At 42.4% G+C, this 23,028-nt stretch overlaps 1 protein-coding gene across 1 annotated transcript in view; it reads left to right on the forward strand.

The window, feature by feature from the left end:
- The window catches only part of Kiaa1549l (KIAA1549 like), a 266,932-nt gene continuing 243,904 nt past the window's right edge, over positions 1-23,028 (forward strand). The window contains exons 1-3 of the mRNA XM_048788211.1: positions 1-160; positions 3,474-3,736; positions 3,876-4,071. Of these exons, the coding sequence (XP_048644168.1) occupies positions 1-160; positions 3,474-3,736; positions 3,876-4,071 (619 nt within the window). The remainder of the gene's footprint in view (positions 161-3,473; positions 3,737-3,875; positions 4,072-23,028) is intronic.

The following is a 23,028-nucleotide window of genomic DNA, read 5'->3' on the forward strand; positions in this document are numbered from 1 at the left end:
ATGGTTTTCAAAGATACGTTTTACTTCCTCAGCATGGTGTATGTCTCTTGCTTGCCTCTCCAGCCCCCTCTGTCAGCACTGTCCTCGACAGGAGCCTACAGAATCAGCATCTTACGGGCAGATGAACAACTCTGTGTTTACTCCTCTTCCCCATTTGACTGTAAGAATCGAGCTCAGTGAGTATAGGGGCAAAACCTCACTCACTGTTGGAATCCTAGAGCTCAGGACAGACCCAGTAACATGCAAGCAGGAGTTCAGCGTAGAGTTTCAAGGAGAGTCAGTATGTGATTAGGACTACAGGAGAAAGATGTGCCTATTACAAAAAGAATGAAAGTAGAGGCCCAGATATTTCCTCCCTATCGTAATGGTAGGAATTTCAAGGGCTGGCCTGAAACCACTGCCTGGAGATTGATCTATCCCCCTCTCCCTGACAAAGAAATGCTTTGCACGAAAGATACTGACTTTTTAGAGCTATGTAACAATGAGTTTGCACACAGGGAAAGTCCCCAAGCCCTAGTTAAGTAGACTAAAATGAATAAAGGATTTATGATTTAAGAGGGTTACAATTCTCATATAATATATAAGACTGAGCGCTTACTGTGTGTCAAGTACACTTCTAAGTGATTGACAGTTCCAATTCAATCATTAAGACAACCCAATGAGGGAGTTGCTCCAATCATTCCAGTTTTATAGATGGGATTTACAGAGATCGTGTGATTTGCCCAATGTTATATGGCTAGTAGACAGCCTAAATTTAAATCTGCACAGTTTTTAGTGTGTACATTCACTCACTCTTCTCTCAAGGACTCATCTCTCAAGGATCTCATTGAGCTTCCTGCTCCAGCAGAAAACCCTTCCAGAATTGTTCCTAAATGGATGAGCATAAGGAACAACCTTCAGATAGATCTCTGGCTCTTTGTATCTGCCTCCAACTTAGCTCTCCTGACTTGAAGCAGGATATTCCCAAGGTCCCTCTTGCTACCCTCACCAGTACTTCCCTTCCCTGCAAAAGGCTGCAAACTGTCATGTCTGTCCACCTGGCTATTTGCTGTGCCTGGAAAGCCTCAATTTTTAATGTTTTCTTCTTTACCTCACCTCCTCCTCTAAGCAGAAATAGCATTCCCCTACCGACCCACAGTGATGAACGACCTGCCCAGATCTCTACTGCATGCTTACCATGTTGCTCTACAGTTACCCATGTACATGCCTGTTCTGTTTACTGGTCTGTGGGCTTTTCAAGAAAAAGGATGGTATCTGGTGTTGAGGCCAGCCCATCAGAGGGACAAATTTCCCCAATCACTAGTCGAAGTCTGGCAAAAAAAAAAAAAAAAAATGGGGAAAGGAATATCACATTTCCAACCCAGATGAAAACTTTTTGAGATACGCATTTGTTATCTCTCAGCCCCGTGGCTGTTACCACCCAAATCTCCCTCCTCTCATGGAGAACCTGACTGTGGCTGAGTCTTGCTTTTCTTGCTTCACCCACAGACTTCTCCCCTTCTGGGTCTTTTCTCTGAGACATCAACTATGTTCCTTTCAGGTGAACCAGGTCAGCTGGTGTTGCTGGTTACAGCTGTTAAAGGGTTCATGTTCTCTCTTGTTATCTCCACCTTTGTGTCCTCAGCCCTTAAATGAGAGACTGGTATGGAATTGGTGCTACTGAGGGTCCCCTCTCCATTTCCCTCCCTTTGAGGAAAAGCCCAATGAAAGAACATTGGCTTCCATATTCTTTCCCCTCTCTGCCTCCTATTCTCCCTCTAATATGAGTTCTAGGCTTCAAACAAGCAGCCCCACTCCAGGCCTGTGTGTGTGTGTGTGTGTGTGTGTGTGTGTGTGTGTGTGTTTGTACCAGGAATTGAACCCAGGAGTGCTTAACCACTGAGCTACATCACCAGTCGTCCCTCCTCCTCCTCCTCCTCCTTCTTCTTCTTTTTATTTTATTTTATTTTTTTTAATTTTGAGGCAGGTTCTTGCTAACTTGCTTAGGGCCTTAGTAAGTTGCTGAGGCTGGCTTTGAACTTGTGATCCTCCTGCCTCAGCCTCCAGAAGTAACTGGGATTACAGGCGTGCCTCAAGCCCCCAATGCCCAGCAAACCTATGCTTTTCTTCCCCTCTTCCCACCTCTGCTCAGCTCGCTTCTCTCTCAGAGGTCCTGGATTCTTAGAATGCTCTGAACCCTGTGTCTGTCCCTGTGACTTTCGACTGCCTGCCATCCTTACCCCCATCTTCTTTCTGGGATTACTCTTGTTTTCTGATGCTGCCTGAATCCTAGCCATGAAATGACTTTCTCAATAGTTTCTCAGACCAGTTTCGTGGCTTGCTTTATTGCCTCAACCAGAGGCAAGTTTCTTACAACAAACTCAAACAGCAGAACTAATTTCATCAGAGTGTGATTAAATGATAACCTTAACAAGGCACATTGAGGATCCTTTATCCGAAATGCTCAGTACTACAAGTGTTTCAGTGTTGTTTTTTTTTTTTTTTTAAGTATTTGTGCAAACTTTACTGGTTCAAGTATCTCTAAACTGAAATTTTGAAATCTCAAATGTTCCAAAATCTGAAAATTTTGAGCACTGACATGACACTACAAGAAGTTTCTTCAACAAATCTGAGACTCATTGTTGGACACATCTGACTTCTGAGAAGATAAAAATGTGTCTTAGATGAAATTCTATCTTATACATGCACAATAAATGAGATAAACACTTTTCCAGACCCCCTAGTGGGCTTGCTGGGCCTTGAACACACCCCGCCAGCTCTGCCTCAGGGTTTTTGCTCTCACTGGTTTCTTTATCTGAAATGCTCTTCTAGCATGGCTGTCTGCTCACCTCCTTCAGGTCTTTCCTCAAATGTCACCTTCTCAGGCCCCCTTTCACCTTATTTAACATTGCAACACCCTCCCTGCTTTTTATTTTTTTTTTACACTGATTTTCCTCTATAGTATTTATCCCTGTTTGATATTCTATTACTTACAGAGCTTTTATTCATGGCTGTTGGCCCAGTGTCTGGAACAGGGCCTGGCAAATAACAGGCATTATTGTTGGATGAATAAATATTGTTGGGTGAATAGAGCTTGTACTTCACCAGGTTGGTGAGGGGATGTTTTTCCTTATTGCTTTTATTCCTAGCGCCTAACATAGTAGCTGGCAAACAGTGGGTGCTCAATAAATATTTATTGACTGAAGGATGTATGAAGTGCCTGCAAATTAGGTAACTTGTGGCAAGAGCAGGAGAGCAATTAAAGTCACTCTGGCAATTTGTCCCACAGGGCAGTGACTGCCCCAACTCTATTATTTGGGGTGGGGGGGGAGGGACTTTTTGGAAAAGTCTTCTCTCTGGCTTTCCTAATGCCCCGTGCACTGCTTTGCACGTTGTATGGGTGCACCAAATATGTCTAATGTGTTTTAATCCAGTGTTTTATTGCAAGTAGGCCACAGCCGCTTCAGCTCCTCCGGGGTAAAACCGGCATGCAGGTGTCCGCCCGACCCTCAGAGAAGTAGTGAAAGAACAGCACAAAGCGTTCCTGCCCCGCTACAAAATCCAAGCTGAAGAGCTTTCTGGCCGCTTCAGCATGTTGACCATGACCACATATATCCCCCTTCCCGGGTCAGACGACCTCTCCTGCCGACCTTCCCTCTATATGGGGGGACTAAAAGAAAAACGAGGCGGAGTAAATCCCCCATGCGGACCTCCGCGATTTGGGAACCGCCGGAAGGGGTCCGATTCTGGACCTGGGGTTCGGCAGGGCGCGCGGGAGCGGGGGGCGCGCGGTGGATCCGCGCGGGGATGCGCGCGCGCGCCTGCCTCGCCTCCCTCGCCCGCTCCGGTGCTACGTGCTTTCTTTGTCAATGAGGCGCCGCTCTGAGCTGCAGTAGCAATCGCGTCCCGAGAGCTGGAGCCGGAGCTGGTCCCCGAACCCAGCGAACCAGCGAGAGAGGAGACAGCGGGGCGGAGAGGCGGCCACCGGCGGCGGGAGGGAGGGACCNCCGCCGCCGCCGCTGCCGTTGCCACCGCTGCTGCTGGGACTCCTGCTGCTGGTGGCCCTTCCAGAGCATTGCCAGGCGGACCCGGGTAAGCACTTGGCGGCGGTTCCTGGAGTAGCTGGGCTGCCCGTCGGGGCCAGCACCTGAGCGGGTGGCGGTGGTTGGAGAGATCTTTGCGGCACCGGTGCTGGGATTTTCTCCGCCCTTTGCTGCTGCAACAGCGGCGGAAGTCAGAAATCTGTCTCCCGGGAAGGCACCGTTGGGCGGGGAGGGAAAAAAGAGGCGCATTCCTATCTTCTTTCTGGACAAGTTGCATATCCTACCTAGTGGCCCCGCAGGCACGCTTCAGTTCGATAAAGACATGGAGTGCTTAGAACACCTTCAAAGGGATGTGTTTTAGTAGGACACGTTTCAGGTGGGGACGTCCACTAGATTTGGGGCTTACTGTTGAGAATGTCCACTTTGTCTTCACTGCATGGAATGGCTAGAGAGTTTTAAGCAATTCCATGTCGGCTTCCCCCAAATCCTTCCCCCCCTCTGTGTGGATAGTGGATACCTTTTCTTTTGGGACGCAGGTACCTAAAATAATTGATTGCAGCTGGCAAAGGAATTCAGGCATTGTTCAAGTATATAACCCACTGTTTGCAGGAGGCTAGTTAAAAGAGATCATGCTTGGCTTCTCGGCTTCCTTTGGACAATCGCTAAGAAATAGATTACTGTAATTCCTTGGATTTTTTTTTTTTTTTTTTTGGTGAAATCTATTGTAACTGTTTGGGTGGAATTATTCTGCAAAAGTGCTTCAAAACTTATACTGTGTAGTCAACAATTGTCTTTGAAATAAGAATGATTACTATGGCACTAGTAAAGGGCAGGCTTTTGTGTTTGTGATGGAATTCTGGGCTCTTGGTACATTCAGTTTATCAAGGAATAGAGCTCCTAATTCAGAGAATTCATTCCTTTAGTTTTGGGGATTTTAGCAAGGGCTAATGAGGACCTCTTTTTTTTTCTATATGTGCCCCTCCCCCAAACTAGATAAGGATTCCTAATGATGAAGGAGCTCACACACTGACTTAAGATAAGAGGGTTTCAGGTTAAAAATAATTCTTGTCTTCAACAGCTTATTTAAGGCCCACTTTCCATGAAACACTTAAAGGGTCATTGACATGAAGTATTTTTGTGGGTGTGCAAGTGATGGTTAAGGGATTTTCTATTGTGATTATGGTGGTTACAAAGTTCAGTAGTCACTGTGCTGAAGAATTGTAGCCCTCACTGTTTACCTTCTTTAGCTGTTTTCAGTGGTGTGTATTTGACACAATAGTTGAAGAACAAGTCCTGAGTAAGACACATATAAATGCCTTGATATCCATTGGCTCAGAAATAGACAGTTTTTGTTTCAAATGTATCAGATCCTTGATAGTTTTGTAAATTGTGTATGAGATATTCACTTTTGCATGTTGTTCATTTGAGTGTAGATACCAAAAACTGTTCAGCCATCTGTAATATGTGAAATTTGGCTTTCATGTATTGTTCCTGTTCAGCGTGATATCAGATGATTTCCTCTGATCGCTTTTTCATTTCTGATCTCCCTTCCAACCTTTGTGCTCGGACCCTTCTGAACCTCTGTGATTTTGCGTGGCTCCTCTTTCAGACAGCCACAGTCTGACTTAGGGGACTTCTGATCTACATCTTCTGGTTTTAGCCCTGGTGTCCTTTTTTCTTTTAGGATAGGGGTCATGAGGACACAGGGCTAAGAAAGACACTTTGATTATAATGGTGGTAAAACTCATTAAAGTGATGTTGTTCCCCAAAGTCCTTCATCTTTTCCCTTCTCACTGGAGTGATTTGTTGCTTCCTCTGTGCTTTTTGGATGTCCTTTTTGCTGTTACCCTTGATGATCAGTTTTCTGTGGTCCAGCCCACCTGTGGATCTACTGAGCTCCATCATTTCCTGTGTGTTTGCTGCTAATTTTATGACTGGTTTCTCAATGAAAGAGTGAAACAGTGTGTTCCCTGTCTTACCTCCTCCCTCTTTCATTTGTTCTCTGATTTCCACTTGCAGCAGCTTCATCCCAGGGCGGCTGAGTCTTGGGCTTCATACAGGCATCCCCAGGGGTTATGGGAAGGAAGCAATGACAGGAGGAGGGCAAAACAGATGCCACTTGCCTGGGACTTTGCCTTTCAATAAAGAACCTAGTCTTGAACTTTTTCTGTTGGATAGCTGTGGTTCAGCACTGTCCTCCACTGCAGAATGTCTGATGCTGAGTTGTGTGAGAAGCCAAGCCTGTGACAATTGAGGTCCCACTTAAAGGGCTAGCTTGCTATGGACATGTCATTTGCAAAGGCTACATCACTGCATCATTGCTGTTCCTTCTTTCTCCCCCGCCTTCTTTCTTTCTTTTTGTGATACCAGGAATTGAAGGAAGGGGTGGTTTACCCAGCTAAATTCCCAACCTTTTTGATTTCTTATTTCCAGACAGTCTTGCTAAGTTGCCCAGGCTGGCCTGAAACTTGCATTCCTCTGGTCCTTGTTTTCTAAGCAAGGCTAAGCCAGACACTTGTCTTAGTTGAAAAGTGGGCAAAAAATAGATTTGTTTACAGAAAATACTGTTGCAGTTGTTTAGCACCTTTGTGTCCTGGGGCCCCTGCAGTGTGTTCCAAGCCTGCTCCCACCCACACCACCCCAGCCTCTTTGGCTTTAGTATCAGAGGAAGTTGAGGTCCTTCTCTTTCCCACACAGAAAACAAGCTGCTGTCATGTTCAGTGTCCTCCTTCAGACTCCCTCTCCTAATTCCCATCTCCACGGAACCCTTGCTTGCAGGCAGTCGCTTCTATTTTGGATGTAGGAGAAGTTTCTTTTTAGCAGGGAATGCTGACGCCCTCCATTCTCTCCTGCCATCCGGGCCTCAGGCAAAATGGTAAAGTTCAGATTTGGCTTTCCAGTCTTCTTAACTACCAACCAATTTGTTATATCATGATTCCTCCTGGTTTCCCTGTTGCCTGTTACAATGCTCAGCACGGGAACAGGAATTTGTTAAATTTTACAGCTTTCTTGTATCATCCCCTGCCTTAGCTGATTCTGTTAGATGCTAGAATATTATTTCATCTAAGTTATTCACAATAAGTTGTGAGTAGCTGCTTGATTTAAGGAATGTATTTGCATTTTGAAAGAAAGTTTATTTATTTATTTATTTTAAAGATGGGTTTGTTGATATTGGGAAATCTCTTGCCTGGGTTCGATCCTAGGTTCAATCCTCAGCACCACATAAATAAATAAATTACAATACATGGGTGAAACAACTTTTTCTCTGTGATCTCTTTCTCTTTCTTGCCCTCTCCAATTTCTTTGTACACATCATCAACTGGGCTTCCCATTCCACAAGTGCTACATAGTTCATTTGTTCACTCATTAATTAGTTCATTATGTTTTGAGCACATCGATCTTCAGAGGAAAGAAAAGCTTCCATTCTCCTGGTAATCAGAAACTAGCCCAGAGCTTTCAAAACTTTACTGTGCATACACATCACTTGAAGATTCTGTAAAAACTCAGGCTTTGATTCCATAGGTCTGAGGTAAGATCTTAAGATTTTGCATTTCTAACAAGTTGCCTGTGTGATGCTGGTCGATGGGTCCTTTTTCAGTAGAATTGAAAATAAATAAAAAAAAAAAAGAAAAAAAAAAAAGAAAATAAATAAGTGTAGTCTGGTGGTGGTAAGTTCTCTGAAGAAGAACAAATCTGGGGGCTAGCACCTGCATACGTATACTTGTTTATATAGGGTGGTGAGGGGAGGCCTCGAAGATGAGATGACGCTGGAGTGGAGAGCTAACTGGCTATCTTGGGAACAGATATTCCAGGCTGAGGGAGAAGCACATGCAAAGGCTTGAGGTGGTTGAGGGACAGCAGGAAGCCAGTGTGGAACTGAAGGAAGAAGGAGAGAGTGGCAAGAAACGGTGCTGAAGAGGAGCAAGGGCTGAGTCATGCAGCACGTACTGGCTGTGGAGAGGACTTGGTATTTTATTCCGAGTGAGGTGGTAAGCCATAGGAACTTCGAAACAAGAGCAGACATAATCTGATTTCATAAAGAATCACCTTGGTGGGGCTGTAGCTCAGTGGTAGAGTGTGTGCCTAGCATGTGTGAGGCCCTGGGTTCTATCCTCAGCACCACATAAAGATAAATAAATAAAAAATAAAGGTATTGTGTCCATCTACAAAAGAGAGAAAGAGAGAGAGAGAGAGAGAGAGAGAGAGAGAGAGAGAGAGAGAGAATATTAACTTGGTGCCAGGTGCTAGGGCACATACCTGTAATCTCAGTGGAGGATTGCAGGGTTCAAAGCAAGAGTGAGGCACTAAGCAACTCAGTGAGACCCTGTCTCTAAATAAAATACAAAATAGGGCTGGGGACATGGCTCAGTTGTTGAGTGTCCCTGAGTTCAATCCCCAGTACCTATAGCGGGAGGAAAGACTGTAAGGCCAAGCAGGATGCAGGCAGATCAGGTGGGAGGCTAGTATGGAAATCCAGTGTGCCAGTAAAGATGGCTGAGACAGGTTGTAGCAGGAGAGGTGGCAGAAGTGGTTAGATTTTGGACATCTTTTGAAGACAGAGGTGATAGTGTTATCGGATAGAGTAAGAGGGTGGGAAAAGAAGAGAGGAACCAATAGAGCTCCCAGGGTTTTTGGCTCAAGGAACTGGGAAGAAGTTACCATCAATTGAGCTGGGAAGGTTGCAGTTGGCTCAGTTTTGGGGTAGGAAGTACAGAGTTCGTTTAGGGCATGTAAAACTTGAAATGTTTATTAAGCAAAGATATAAGGTAATCAGTTGAACAAAGCAGTCTGGAATTGTAGGGAGATATCAGATATAGAGATATAAATTTGGGAGCTATCATCAGGGAGCTGGAGAGTTGGTATAGAGAAGAGAGGAGATCTGTAGTAAGCTCCCGAGTGCTGCAGTGTTTGTGGGTTCAGGGAGACGCAGGACCAGCCAAAGAGCAGAGAAATGACCAGAGAGAGGTAGGAAGAGAAGAAAATGTATTCAGTGTCCCAGAACCCAAGTGAAGAAAGCATTTGAAGAGGAGAAGTCTATCAGCTTCCCAGATGCTGCTAAGAGTGGGGCTAGACTGGTACTAGCAATGCACATTGGGTTTCCAGACGTGGAAGTGTTTGGCATCACTAAGAGAGATGCAGACACAGCCTGATGGCAGTGGGTTCAAGAGAGAAAGGAAGAAGAGAAATCCAGACAGCAAACAGGACAACCCTATTAGAGTCTATTCTACAGAGAAAAGTAGAGTAATAGGAGAAATGGGTCCATGGAGGTTTAAGATGGGGGAAATGATTACATATATTCATACTTTCTTATTTTTTAACACTAATGACATACAGCAAGAACATTTGAATAGTATTTTTTCCCCTGAAGATACTTGCAAAATGTCCCAAATCTTGCCTCTCCCTACTCCCCACTCCCCATAAAGTAAAGATGATTTGGGAACACGATGCTTTCAATATTGATCTAAAATAGAAGTTGGATATCCCTCCCTGCCACACATCCACACAGCTGTGGAAACCCTGAGATCCTGAAACTCTGAAGATGAGCAGAGAGCCTCTCAGAAGGCCACTTATCCCAAGTCTTAAATTACTAGAATATGATCTGAGAACGTGCCAGAAGAACGTGCATGTTTCCCTTTTCATTTTCATTAACCTTGGAGCTCACATTGTGGTTTTCTTTCGTTCCTTCCCTAGCCCCCCCCCCTTTTAGAACAACAACTCTACTCTTCTCAGACAAAAATGAATAGCTGGAATGACCCTAAAACATTTTGTTGCTTGACAACATCTTAGAGGGGATTTCTAAACACACAGAAGGACACATTATTCTAGGCTATGGGATGGCTGCCACGGATGATGACTCTCTTTGAGGACTTCAGGACCAAAGGAGCGGTCAGCAATCTGGGTGTCGTAGATATCAGTTATTGAAGCTGGCGGGAAGGTGGCGAATGAGTCACATGCATTTGGCAGTATTTGCTGTGCACCTGGCATCTGCCAGGCTCTTTGCTAGATGCCTGGTATTTAGTGGAAGATAAGCCCAGCCTGGCCCCTGCCCTCAAGCAGTCAGTAACCCAGGACAAGAAACCCTTACCCAGGTGGGTGGAGAGGCAGGTGGCAGTACCTCCATGAAGTAGGTCAGGCAGGGATTTGTGGCAAGACAGGAGGTGCCCACACTTCATAAGGAGGTTGCTGCTGGTTGGCTGCAGCCTGGAAGGATTGGAGCTCAGTGGTATGATTCTGAATTCTCAAGAAAACTTGGATCTTTATTTAGAACCTCCTTGTTTTCAAGCTCATGAGTGAATTTTGACTTTTGAAATGTCATGCCATACAAAGAGAACATACCCATGAGCCATAAGATTTTTTTTTTAAAAAAATCAAATTTATTAAGGTATAACTCACATACATCACCATCTGCCTTTCCAGGTGTGCTGTATGTTGAGTTTTGACAGAAGTAGACCTCATGGATCCCTCACCTTTATCTAGATGTAGAATGTTTCTATCTCCCTGAAGACTCTCTCCTGCCCCTCTGTAGTCAGTCCACCCTGCCATCCAGCATCAGGTCTTTGGCAACCACCATTCTATTTTCTATCCCTGTAGTTTTGCCTTTTTCAAAAGATACTTGTAAAATGTCCCAAATCTTGCCTCTCCCTACTCCCCACTCCCCACCCCCCAGAAGGTCATATTAATGCGATGGCTCAGTAGGTAACTTTTTGATCCAGTTTCTTTCAATTGGCTTCATGCTCTTGAGCATCATCCATGTTGTTGCCTAGATCTCCAGTTCTGTCCTTTTAATGGCAGAATAATGGTTCATTGTACCCCAGTTGGCTTATCCATTCACCATTTGGGATGTTCCCAGTTTGAGGTATAATTGTCTTTGCATGGGCAGTTTTTTTTTCCCCCTTGAGTAAATACCTAGAAGTGGGATCACTGGATCTTATTTTAGGTTTGTGTTTAACCTTATAAGAATCTGCCAAACTCTTCCAAATTGGCTATTGAGTTTTGCATCCTCATTAGTAATGTACAAGAGTTTCAGTTGCGCTGGGTGCTGTGGCACATGCGTGTAATCCCAGTAACTTGGGAGGCTGAGGCAGGAGGATTGTGAGTTTAAAGCCAGCCTCAGCAATGGCGAGGTGCTAAGCAACCCAGTGAGACCCTGTCTCTAAATAAAAATACAAAATAGGGCTGAGGATGTGGCTCAGTGGTCGAGTGCCCCTGAGTTCAATCCTCAGTACCAAAAGAAAAAAAAAAGAAAGAAAAAATAGTTTCAGTTGCTCTTCTGGATCTTCACTGAGACTTGATATTGTCAGCTTTTTCCCCTATTCTTTTATCTTAAGTTTCAGCACTCTAACGGTTATTCAGCTGTATCTCACTATGGTTTGCATTTCTATTATTACTAATGATGTCATTTTGGTGTATCTTTTCACGTTCTTCCTTGCCATCTATGTCTGTACTTTGAAGTGTCTGTTAAAATCTTTTGCCCATTTAAACCACTGGATCATTTATTTTCTTGTTATTATTTTGAACTTTCTTTATATTTTCTTGATACAAGTTCTTTTTCAGATATGTGTTTTGTACTTATTTTCTCCTACTTTGTGGCTTTTCTTTTTTATTTTATTAGTAGTATGTTTCAAAGAATAGCAGCTTTCAGTTTTGATTAACTTTACTTTATCTACTTTTTAATTTAAGGGTCATGTTTTTTTTTTTTTTTTTTAGTATTCTAGCATAGAAATCTTTGCCTAACCCAAGATCACAAACATCTATGATTTCTTCTGCAAGTTTTATATTTTAATTTTTACTTAAAGGTCTGTGATCCATTTCATATAATATATTGTTCAAGGTTAGAGTCAAGGTTAATTTGTTTCATGTGATGTTTAATTGCTTTAGTACCATTTATTGAAAAGACTACCCTTGCTCCATTGACTTACCTTGGCACCACATTTGCATGGGTTTATTTCTGGCTCTAGTTTGTTCCGTTGATCTATACTTTTTCTGTTATGCCAATATGACCCTGTCTTGATTTCTTTAGCTCAGACTTCTGAACTTCAACATCATTGAAGTTCAAACAAAGAATTTTGAAGTCCAAAGAATTTTGGGCTTCAAAATTCTTTGTTGTGGGGGCTACACTGTGCATTGTGGGACATTTCTTGCCTCTACCTAGAAGATGCCAGTAACTCCCTGCTTCCCCATGGTGACAATCAAAAAATGTCTCCAGATGTTGCTAAATGTCTTCTGGAGAGTAAAATTGCCACTCAGTTGAGTTCCACTATTCTAACTTTATAGTGAGTCTTGAAGTCAGGTAGTATAAGTACTCTTTGTCCACTCTTCTTTTTTTTAAAAAAATTGTTGGCTCTTCTAGGTCTTATGCTTTTCCACATAGATTTTAGTATCTTCTTGTTCATCTCTATTAAAAAGTCATGCGGGGGGCTCTCGTTGTAGCTCAGTTGTAGAGTGCTTGCCTTGCATCTTTGAGGCACTGTGAGGCACTGGGTTCTATCCTCAGCACCACATAAAAAGAAAAATAAATAAAATAAAGGTATTGTGTTCACCTAAAACTAAAAAAAAAAATTTTTAAAGTCATGCTGGAATTTTTCTTGTTGGAATTTTTTTTGGATCTAGGTCATTTGTGGAGGACTGATATCTTAATAATACTGAATTTTTTGATCTGTGAACATATATCTTTCCATGTATTTATGTAATCTTTTCTTCCATGAATGTTTTATAGAATTTAGCATATAAATTTGTACATGTGTATTTCATGTGCTTCAAGACTTTGATAAACAGTACTTAAATTTTTTATATTGTATAAACATATCAAAAAACATTTACCACATGAGAACTATAAACTGTAAACTGTAAACTCATTTTAGTTCTAGCAGCTTTTTGTAGAATCTCTGGGATTTTTCTAAGTAGAAAATCATGTTATCTGTGATTAAAGACAGTTTGGTTTGTTTCTTTCAAATCTATATGCCTTTTATTTCCTTTTCTTGCCTTATTTCCTTGGCTAAAACTTCCAGTACATTGTTGAATATGAATGAGGAAGGTGGACATCCTCGTCTTGATCCCAGTATTGGGGGAAACATTCAGTTTTTCACTATTAGTAAGATGTCAGCTATAATTTTTGTTTTTCGTTTTGTAGAGGTCTTTTATCCGGCTGAGAAAGTTCCCTTCTACATCTAATATGCTGTGAATTTTTGTCATGCATGGGAATTGCATTTTGTCAAATATTTTCTCAGTATCTTTTGAGGTGATCACAAGATTTCTTTTCTTTAATCTGTAAAAAGACAACTTAGTCTATTTTAGAATGTTGAACCAAGCTTAGTCATGATGAATATTTCAGCTGGGCCTGACTTTCTAATTCTTTTTGGTAGGAATTTTTAAAGTCTTATGTTTGTGTGAGATATTGGTCTATAACTTTTTTTTGGTTGAAAAGTTTGTTACAGTTTTATATGAGGGTAATGCTGGACTATAGACAGTACAGAAGTATTTCCTCTTGTGTTTTATGGAAGTATTTGTATAGAATTGGTATTATTTCTCCTTTAATGTCTGTGGTCTTACAGATAAGACTGAAGATCATTCAGGATTTCTTTAGTTAAAATGAAAAATATCAGGGACTTCTAGTACTTTTCTTGTTTCCCAGGGCTACAAGACACCACAGAGATTTGGTTCAAGGTCTAGAAAGAATAGTTGGGATGTGGAGAAATTGCTTGGGACATGTTCAGGAAGTTGAGATCACTGCTGGCTGATTGTTATTTATGAATTCACTTCATTTTTCAGGGAATTTTATCCCCTGTGACTAAGAGCCTCAAGATTCTCCCAGCTTCCTCCTGTGCCTGGCTGTGTGTTTATGAGCTGTACGCAGATATCTTGGTGGGATTGCCCACGGGCTTCTTACCTCTTCCTCCATCCATACCATACACATAATAAAGTGTTTAATGTACACTAAACATACTTTATTAAATTTGAACAATACTTAAGTGAAATGCAGAAGGCCCTGTTGGCCTCATTGCTATTCCCTAGAGTTGTGCTGGGTCCTTCCAGATCTTTTTTCTTGCAAATATTTATATCCATATCCATAGCCTCACTTATATTTTTTTCTAAGATATAAAGGGTGTAATATTTAACACCTTACATTTTTCACTTGACACTGTATGGTGGCTGTCTTTCCAAGATAGCTAAATCTTGTCATGAGAGAATTTGAACTTCTTCTGGAAACATATCTAAAAACCTTTTGCTATAAAGAGATTAGCTTTAAACTCACAGCTCAGATTCAAACCTAGAATTAAAACATCTCCTTAGGTTCTTCCTTCCATTTTCACTACTTCTTGGCTTCTTTCCCTAGAAGAAGCTCCCACAGATGTTTAAGGGAATTCATGGATTTTTTTTTAAACACAGTGAGGTTGAGCACCATGTTTGAACCAGCTAATGTAGATGTAAACAAGGCCAAGCGTTGCCTCTAGCATAGCTCAAGGTCACTGCTGCACCTGCCTCTCTGTCCAGTCAGGCGAGGCCTTGCCTAATGTGTCCTAACCACAAGAGGGGGATTTGATTTATATATGTTCAGTCTATTCTTAGCTTGAAAAAAAAAAAGCCTCCTGATGCCAGAAACACAAAATGGCTTTGGTATTTATGCAATATCAGTAGACCGGAAGGTCTAGAATATTTCTAAGTTTACTCTCTCCATGTGGAATGTGCAATTATTAAGGGCCTCCAATGAAACTAGGGCCCCCAAACCTCAGCCTCTACCTCTGCTCCAGGGAATGAACGCCACTGCTCTGGCACGTGTCTTTTTATTTACCAGATGACAACAGCAACCTCAAGAAGATCAAAGAAACAATGAGAAGTCTGAGAAGAAAATGTGTTGAAATTAATAGTGCAGCTTATAAGTCCTTGTGGAAAAGAGCTGAGCAAAAATATCTCCAAACCCACCTACTTCATTATCAAGGAATGAGTCTTTGTTTTGAGAAGAATAGGAGGATCTGAATCAGGAGCATTATTGTGAATATAATTAAAACTGGATGAAGGTGTATTAAAAAATTAGCACCACAGAGCTGTCCTTGGAATTTTCCTGTTATTAACTTATTAATAATGGAGATGAACACATAAAGCAAGCTGGCAAACCCTACAGACCCTGCACTTTTTTTTTCCCAACAGAATGGGGACTATATCTTGTGTCTGTTTCAGCAATAAAAGTATCTTAAACAAGCATTTTTTCCATTTTTGTGGCTAATGTAATATATTTACTTTTCCTTACAGGCGTGTAAGGAAAACAGTCCCCAGAGTTTGGTGTAACACTTCACAGTTGTTGAAGCTCCCAGTCTCTTTTCTCATTTGAATCTCATGCCATTTCTAATGGAGGGCTGAGGAAGTGATTTGCTAAAGGTTGCATGGTGGTCCTGGGATTTTTTATTTTTCCATTATTCTCTGATTCAGGGACAGACGCCTAGCTATACAAACTAGCTCAAGTATGGGCCTCCAGGCCACCGGGGAATCTCTTGTGACATATTCAGAATAGGAATGAAATATAACTGGGCCATGTGGGTACTATAATTAATTAACAGAGATAATAGCTTACGCTTTTGAGTTTTTACTATCTGTATCAGCTCATTTAATTCTCACAACAACCCTATGTAGTAAGTTCAGTTATTAATCTTCCTGCTTGAGATGAAGAGACGGAGGCAGACTGACTTAACAGTAACTCACTCAGTGTCACACTGTGTCATGGCTTAGATGTGAAGTGTCCCCACAAGCTCCTGTTTGAGACAATGAAAGGCGGTTCAGAGGTGAAATGATTTGATTATGATACTATAATCTAGAAGAGGATTAATCTACTGATATGGATTAACTGGGTGGTAATTGTAGGCAGGTAGGGTGTAATTGGAGGAGGTGGGTCACTGAGGGTATGCCTTTGGGGTTTATATTTGTCCCTGGTGAGCAGAGCTCTCTCTCTGCTTCTTGTTTGCCAAGTCCTGAGCTGCTTTCTATCTCTACACTCTTCTACCGTGATGTTCTGCCACACTTCAGGCCTAGAGCAATGGAGTTGGCTATCCGTAGACTGAGATCTCTGAAGCTTTTACTCCTCTAAGATTGTTTTGGTCAGGTCTTTAGTCACAGCAATGAAAAAACTAACACACACAGAGCTAAGTGTTGGAGACAGTATTTCAAACCAGGCTGTTGGATCACACACACTCCTCATTCTGTTTCATTGTACTCTGTGTCTCAGGGTCCCGTCCATCTTCCTAAGGCTGGGCTCATCTTTCCACCTCTTTCTGCAGACTGGCTTTCTCTAATGACCCACATAGCGGGTTCCCCATAACTGAATCTTGCATGGGCCCTTTGCTGGCCACAGCCAGAGTTGGCAGGACTTTTCAGTTTGAGTGTCCAGCATCCAGTCTCTGTTCTGCTTCCACATTTCCAGGAGGAGAATCAGGCTGCAGCAGTCTGGCCAGTGGAGATAGGGATCTACCCCTCATCTGATCAGCAGAGGCCAGAGGAAGAAGGAGCACATGTTACAAAAATAGCCGTCTTAGCCTAACCCCTCTTTCAAGCAGAGGTCAGTTTTAAGTAAGATTGAATGGGTGGGACAGACTTCCCAAAGTTGGTCTCCTCCTTCACAGCAATAAAAAACAGGTTTCCGTGTTGGTTTTATTGCTGCCTTTATGGAAAACAATGAGTGGTTGGATTTATAGGGTTGGCTAGTTTCATGTTATAAATATTCCCATGATGATTGATTTCAAGCTACCAATGCAACAGTAGTGCTGGGAAGCGAGGTGTCCAATTGGCTCAGCAGGGGTGTGATCAGGTCCTAGCCCAGCGATGCTCCTATCCACAGATGGACTGGAGGCAGGGCAGCTTGCACAGGAAGTGCACCATGAAGCCAAGGGGTTAACAGGCCAACCAACCAGGTGGGTTTATCATTCAGTCCAAGAGAATAAGATGTCCAGGTAGAGGGGGTGAAAGCAGCCCCCAATAGCTCGAGGTATATAGTTCTAAGTGTGCAATCTTATAGTCCCACAAAGATGCTTTCTAAAGCATGGCAGTTTCTTTTGATTATAATGTCTCCCTTGTGACATGTAGTTAACCCTTTCACTGACTCTAAGATGCCAGACCTCATTTTCTTGGATGGCCGTTGGTTTTGTTTTCTGGTACTGGAAGGTGTATTTTTTACTTGCGCTCAGACATCAGCACCTCCTCCTCACTTGGTGGTGTCAAGAGGAGGCTCCTTTCTCCTACCTTTCAAACCAGAGGTAGGAAATCCACAGATGTGACTCAGTGGTTACGTACCCCTGAGTTCAATCCCTGGTGTCAAATAAATCAAAAGTCTGCCCTGGAAGACTCCTTTCAGTTGGTTACACACTATCAGTCTCAGTTGCAGGCTTTGTTTATGATCACGAGGCATCTTATGCCAAAAGCCAAGACAGTCTTGTGACTACCATCTCTGACAAGGCGTCAGACTCCGTCAGAGCTCATGGCTTGTGTGGTTGGCTCTTTCCCCCTTGCACAACTGGCAAGGAGACGGTGGGTCTTGGCCACTTACCATTCCATCGATGTTCCCCATCTTTCCCTCTGATGTGACCGCTGCTGACCCTGGCCAGGTCTCACAAACGGTGGTGTTGGCCACCGGGAGACAGAGTGAGAAAGTGACAGCCATGTGGATCCGTCACTCTCCTTACACATGGAACTCCACGTGTCCTACTGATGGAAGGTCAGTGTCTGTACCTATAAAAATAGCACAATTAATTTATCCTTTTAATTTCCCTTGAGATAGACCAAGGGAAAAATGTTACAAGATTCTTATTTTATGTTTTAGTGAAGATCTGTCCTAGTTTGTGGATATGTTGACTTCTGAATAAAAGGACTAACAATTTATGAAATGAGACTCTGATGTTAGCTACTGGATCTAGGATTTTGTCTTGTTTAATCTCCATGACCACACTGTTAGACGGCTCTTGCCCTTTTTGCATGGAGGAAGTTAAAACTGAGAGGACTTTGGAGAATCTCACTGGCCTGAGGGCACATTGCTGTTTAGTGACACAGCTTGGATTTGAAAGGAGATCTGACTACAGTAAGTATGTTTGCCATTAGACCATGCAGTTCTCACCTCCAACATTTTGTGGAATTTTCCAACACCTAGGAGGGTTGAAAGAACTATGGAGTGAATACCTAATCCACAAGTATTCACTATATAGGTATAGTTTTCTTTGCCTCATCATCTATCTGTTTCTCTATCCATCCTCAATTCATCTTACTTTTTGATGTATTGAAAAAAAGTTGCAGACTTCAGTACTCTTCACCCCTAAATTCTTCAGCATAAGTGCCATTCATTAGAGTTTAATATTTAGGTTTTTTATTTTATTTGTTTATTTTGATACTGAAGATTGAACCCTGGAGATTGAACAAGTGTGGTTCCTTCTTGACCAGAGAGAAAGACTGCAGCCTTCAGGGTAACCTTATCCTCTAGCAGAGGTTTTCCTAAAATGTATCTACCCAAGCCCTTCAGTACAGCATCTTCTTTCATAACTTGGTTTACTCCCATTGCGTAGCAATCTGTGTCCTTTATGAACCAGCCACCTCCAATTGGAGATTGAACCCTGGGGTGTTTTACCACTGAACTGCATCCCTAGATCTTTATTATTATTATTTAATTTTGAGGTTGGGGCTCCCTAAGTTGCTGAGGCTGGCCTTGAACTTGTGATCCTCTTGCCTTAGCTTCCCAAATTGCTGTTGATTAAAGGCATGTACCGGGTTGGGACTGTGGCTCAGCGATAGAATGCTCACCTAGCACGTGTGAGGCCCCGGGTTTGATCCTTAGCGCCACATAAAAATGAATAAAATAAAGATATTAACAACAACAACAAAAAAGGCATGTACCACCACACCTGGCTCAATATTTATTTATGGCTCCTTTTTGAAGTAAATATTACATATAATGAAAGACAGAAATCTTTAAAAAAATAAATATATATTGTACATATTTATATATGTCATATAAATATGTATATATTTATATATCATATATATTTATTTATTTGATACCAGGGATTGAACTCAGGGGTACTTAATCACTGAGTCACATCTGCAGCCCATTTTTTAACTTTTAATTTTGAGACAGAGTCTTGCTAAGTTGCTCAGGGCCTCACCAAATTGCTGAGACTCACTTTGAACTTGCAATACTCCTGCCTCAGCCTCTTGAGCTGCTGGGATTACAGGCCTGGCTTAAAGATATATTTCTGAGTATACACCTGTGTAACCTAAATCTGTCAAGATACAGCACATGACCATGACCCTGGGAAGTAAGTTCCCTTTTGTCCCTCTACAGACATTCTACTCCCTACTTCCAGCCTCACAAACCCCCAACCCTGGTGATGTTTTTCACCATAGGTTAGTTTTTATACTGTTGTTTTTTGTTTTTATATCTTATAAATTGCTAGTTTTCTTTGTTTAATAAATATCCATTCCACATTCACAATAGAGATTTATCACTCCCAGGTGATAATTTCCCTATCAGCATGATATGCCATGCAGTCTTAAATAATGAAGTCTGTTGTTACCAAATTGATTTTCCTTATATGTATTAATTCAGACAGTCTTTATTGAGCACTTGGTATGTGGCAGGTAGTGGGCTTCCCCTCGTCCTGCTCATCTCTGCTGATAATCATATTCATGACATGAGCCAGTTACTCACAGGGATAAGTGCCTGATTGATGATTGCCAACAGATGGTTACTGTGACCAGGAAGCCCAGGGTGCTGAGGGAGGTTAGAGGAGGGGACTGACACTGGAGGGCTGGGGAAGACTCTCCAGGAAGTGGCATTTGAGCCAATGTCAGAAGGATGACTAGGGGATAACCAGGCAGGGATCTGGGACAAAGGGAGAAGCAGGTACTGTCCTCTCTGGTGGGAACAAGTGTGGTTCATTCTTGAACCAGAGAGAAAGACTGCAGCCTTCAAAGTAGCCTTATCCTCTATCAGAGGTTTTCCTAAAATGTATCTACCCAAGCCCTTCAGTACAGCATCCTCTTTCATAACTTGGTTTACTCCCATTGGGTAGCAATCTGTGTCCTTTATGAACCAGTCACCTCCAATGTATACTCTGTAGCTAAATCTGCAGTCTCTTCCCCAAAGCCCTTTCATGCCCCTTACATTTTATCCTTTCTGTCCGGAAGTCCTTGCCGGTCCTGTCTGCCTGGTTAGCATCTGCTCTTCCTTCAAGATTCAACTCCAGGACTGCCTCCTTCGGGCACCCTTCCCTGGCATCCTCTCTACCCTCATCATAGGTGTTAGGTGCCGCCTTAGATGGTCTAGTGGCCTGTCTTCTCCATCAACCTGAGAACTCCTTAGAGCAGTGGTTCTCAAAGGTAAACCCAGGTACATGGGCACAGGCAACCCTTTCTCAGCTGTGATCAATGTGTAAAGCTATCTCCATTATAGCTGAGGACATATTCTGTTAGAGCCATGCCTGTAGGAAGAAACAATGAGCTAAGAGGTTAGTGAGGCCACTTGCTCAGAGCAAGAGGGAAGAATAGAGTGAAGCCAGCCCCAAGGAACAGGCGAGACAGTGCGCAGGAGGAAGGGCAGGAAGCAGTGCTGCTTGAACTGATTGAAGGTGGGATAACTGGAGTCAGTTTAAGTTCTAGAGTCGGAAACCTCTAAAGCTCAAGAGTCACTCTCTTGAAGGCCCAGATGGTGTCCTATTTGTCTTAGCACATGGTCTTGCTCATACACACGGGATAACTGAAGTGTATGTAGAGAAAGAAAGTGAATATTCTGGTACGTTCTCACTTCATTAAAAACTTGTAGAAAACCTTCCTCCTTCACATTTTTATTAGTGCATTATAGTTATACATAATGGTAGAATTTGTTGTTACATATCCATACATGCATACAATATAAATATATAATTTGGCAAGTATATATCATTCCCCAGTCTCTCCTCTTCTTTCCCCTGATCCCTTTCCTCTGTTCTACTGATCTCCCTTTGGTTTTCATGAATTTCTCCCACCTTTCTTCTCTCTAATTTCCACATGTGAGAGAAGACCTACAACCCTTGACCTGAGTTTGACTTATTTTCTCTTAACATGATGGTCTCAGGTTCCATCCATTTTCCTGCAAATGATATTAATTTCATTTTTCTTTATAGCTGAATAAACCTCCATTTGTGAATATCTACCACATTTTCTTTATTCATTTATCCATTGGTGGACACCTTGGCTGGTTCCCTAGCTTGGCTATTGTGAATTGTGCTGCTATAAATATGGGTGTGCATATCTCACTGTAGTATGATGACTTTAATTCTTTAGGATAAACATCAAGGAGTGATATAGCTAGTCATATGGTGAGTCCATGCCTAGTGTTTTGAGGAAGCTCCTTGCTGTTTTTCATAGTGGTCGTACTAATTTACACCACAAGTGTAAAAGTATTCCTTTTCCTTCATATCCTCTCCAGGATTTATTATTGTGAGTATTCTTGGTGGCTACTATTCTGACTGGGGTGACATGAAATCTCAGTGTAATTTTGATGTGCATTTCTCTAATTGCAAATGATGTGGAACATATTTTTCTATATTTTTTGGCCATTTGTATTTCTTCTTTTGAGAAGTATATGTTTAATTAATTTGACCTTTTATTGATTGGATTATCTGTGTTTTTTTGAGTTCTTTATGTATTCTAGATATCAATCCTCTGACAGAAGAGTAGCTAGCGAAGTCTTTCTCCTATTCTGTAGGTTCTCTCTTCACAATCTAGCCTTTTCCTTTGCTGCACAAAAGCTTTTAAATTTGATGCCTTCCAGTTTATTAACTCAGCATTATTTCCTGAGCGTGGACTTAAAACCTTTCTTGACCATTCTGACAAGTGTGGGACGGAGTGTAGGGAGCACAAAACCAGGGACTGTCTTCAGTCTACAGATATGTTTTAGAAATTGAACACTTGCCAAATGAAGTAGAAAAAAAAATATGTGTGTGTGTGTATGTGTGCGCATACACACACGCACTGGGATGCAAACCCAGGACCTTGTGCACACTGGGCAAGTGCTCTGCCACTGAATCCCAAATGAAAAAAATCGTGTAAAAACCAAGAGTTTTTCCATAACACATCAGGAATTCCAGGTTCTGTTGAAATGATCGGAAGAGTAGCCACCGTGGGAATAGTAACACTGGGCTGAAGCTGAGTTGTGGGGCTTTCTTTAGATAGGATATCTGTCCTTCCTGCTAAGATGGGTTAGCTGTCGCAACAAACCAACCCCAGATGTCTAATAGCTCTAAGACATAGAGTTTTGTTTTGTTTTGGGTACCATGGATTGAACTCAGAGGCACTCAGCCACTGAGCCACATCCCCAGTCCTATTTTGTATTTTATTTAGAGACAGGGTCTCACTGAGTTGCTTAGCAGCACCTCGCTGTTGCTGAGGCTGGCTTTGAACTCATGATCCTCCTGCCTCAGCCTCCTGAGCTGCTGGGATTACAGGCGTGCGACACTGCGTCCAGCAGCCATAGAATTTTATTTCTCACTCACATAAAGACCCAGTGAGAGTCCCTGATTGGTGGAGAGCTCTCTTCTAAGCCCCAGTTCTGGGGCCCAGGATCCTTCCATTCTGTGGCTTTCTCATCTTCATTCTGGGGCTTCCAAAGCTGCTGTGCTTGCCCTCAGCCAGCAGAGGGAAGGCAGAAGAGAAGGGGTAACAGGTCTGAAAGTGATGGGCATCTACTCTATTTCATGGATTCAGACTTTATCTCATTCCTCCACAAACCAATCAGCCACTTGACCACATCTACCTGCAGATTGAAGCTGGAAATAGGATCTAAGAGGGTGCCCAGAAAGAAAGGAAACAGGTTTGGTGAGCAGCCAGCTGGTATCCACCTCCACTTATTTATTTCATCTGCTTGACCCTTTGGGCATTGGGTTTGTAGTTTCTAGTTTAACAGCAACAGACCTTTGAGAAAAAGAAAGGTCTGGGTTCAAATCACTCTCATGCCAGCTCCAGCAAGGAAAGGGACTTAATCTGTTTTGTTCATTGCTTA

The sequence above is a fragment of the Marmota marmota genome, unplaced genomic scaffold (assembly GCF_001458135.2).
Source record: "Marmota marmota marmota unplaced genomic scaffold, marMar, whole genome shotgun sequence".
Taxonomy (NCBI): Eukaryota; Metazoa; Chordata; class Mammalia; order Rodentia; family Sciuridae; genus Marmota; species Marmota marmota.